The 638-nt window shown below is 31.5% G+C and overlaps 1 protein-coding gene across 1 annotated transcript in view; it reads left to right on the top strand.

The window, feature by feature from the left end:
- EMH_0054640 (succinyl-CoA ligase, putative) overlaps positions 1-295 on the top strand; it is a gene marked incomplete at both ends in the record, with an annotated part of 1,146 nt that extends 851 nt beyond the window's left edge. Inside the window, one exon of the mRNA XM_013497139.1 lies at positions 242-295. Within this exon, the coding sequence (XP_013352593.1) occupies positions 242-295 (54 nt within the window). The remainder of the gene's footprint in view (positions 1-241) is intronic.
- Between the last annotated feature and the right edge of the window lie 343 nt (positions 296-638).

The raw sequence follows: 638 nt of genomic DNA, 5'->3' as shown, positions 1-638 counted from the left end.
AAAAAAAAAAAAAAAAAAAAAAAAAAAAAAAAAAAAAAAAAAAAAAAAAAAAAAAAAAAAAAAAACAATATATGTATTTATTCTTGTTGCTGCACTGTTTATATCCATAAACAAAAAAATACAAACTAATTAAATACTCTGCAACAAATGCATGCGCTCTATGGCAGAATGAGAAATACAGGTTTAGGGTTTAGGGTTTAGGGTTTAGGGTTTAGGGTTTAGGGTTTGTGGTGCGTTTCAGGTGGTGGTTGCAGGGGTTGCTGGGGGTGCTTTCTTTCGTCTCCCTCTTAGCTAAGCGGTGGCGAGTACATAGAAAACCCTAAACCCTAGAAAAAACAAATATATAAACCCTCAAAAAAAAAGAATAAACAAATACATAAACCACAAAAAAAAGAATAGACAAACCCTAAAATATAACAATAAACAAATAAACAAACCCTAAACTAAAACAATAAACAAATAAACAAACCCTAAACTAAACCAATAAACAAATAAACAAACCCTAACATAAAACAATAAACAAATAAACAAACCCTAAAATATAAAAATAAACAAACCCTTGTGGTTATTCAGGAAAGGCCGAGGAGGCCATGGAGGGTTTTCTTCTTTGACTGCTCCAAGCAGGCGTCTGGCGCTTT

This window comes from Eimeria mitis, genomic scaffold (assembly GCF_000499745.2).
Source record: "Eimeria mitis Houghton genomic scaffold, Emh_scaff2494, whole genome shotgun sequence".
NCBI lineage: Eukaryota > Apicomplexa > Conoidasida > Eucoccidiorida > Eimeriidae > Eimeria > Eimeria mitis.
This window is presented reverse-complemented; position numbering and strand designations above follow the sequence as displayed.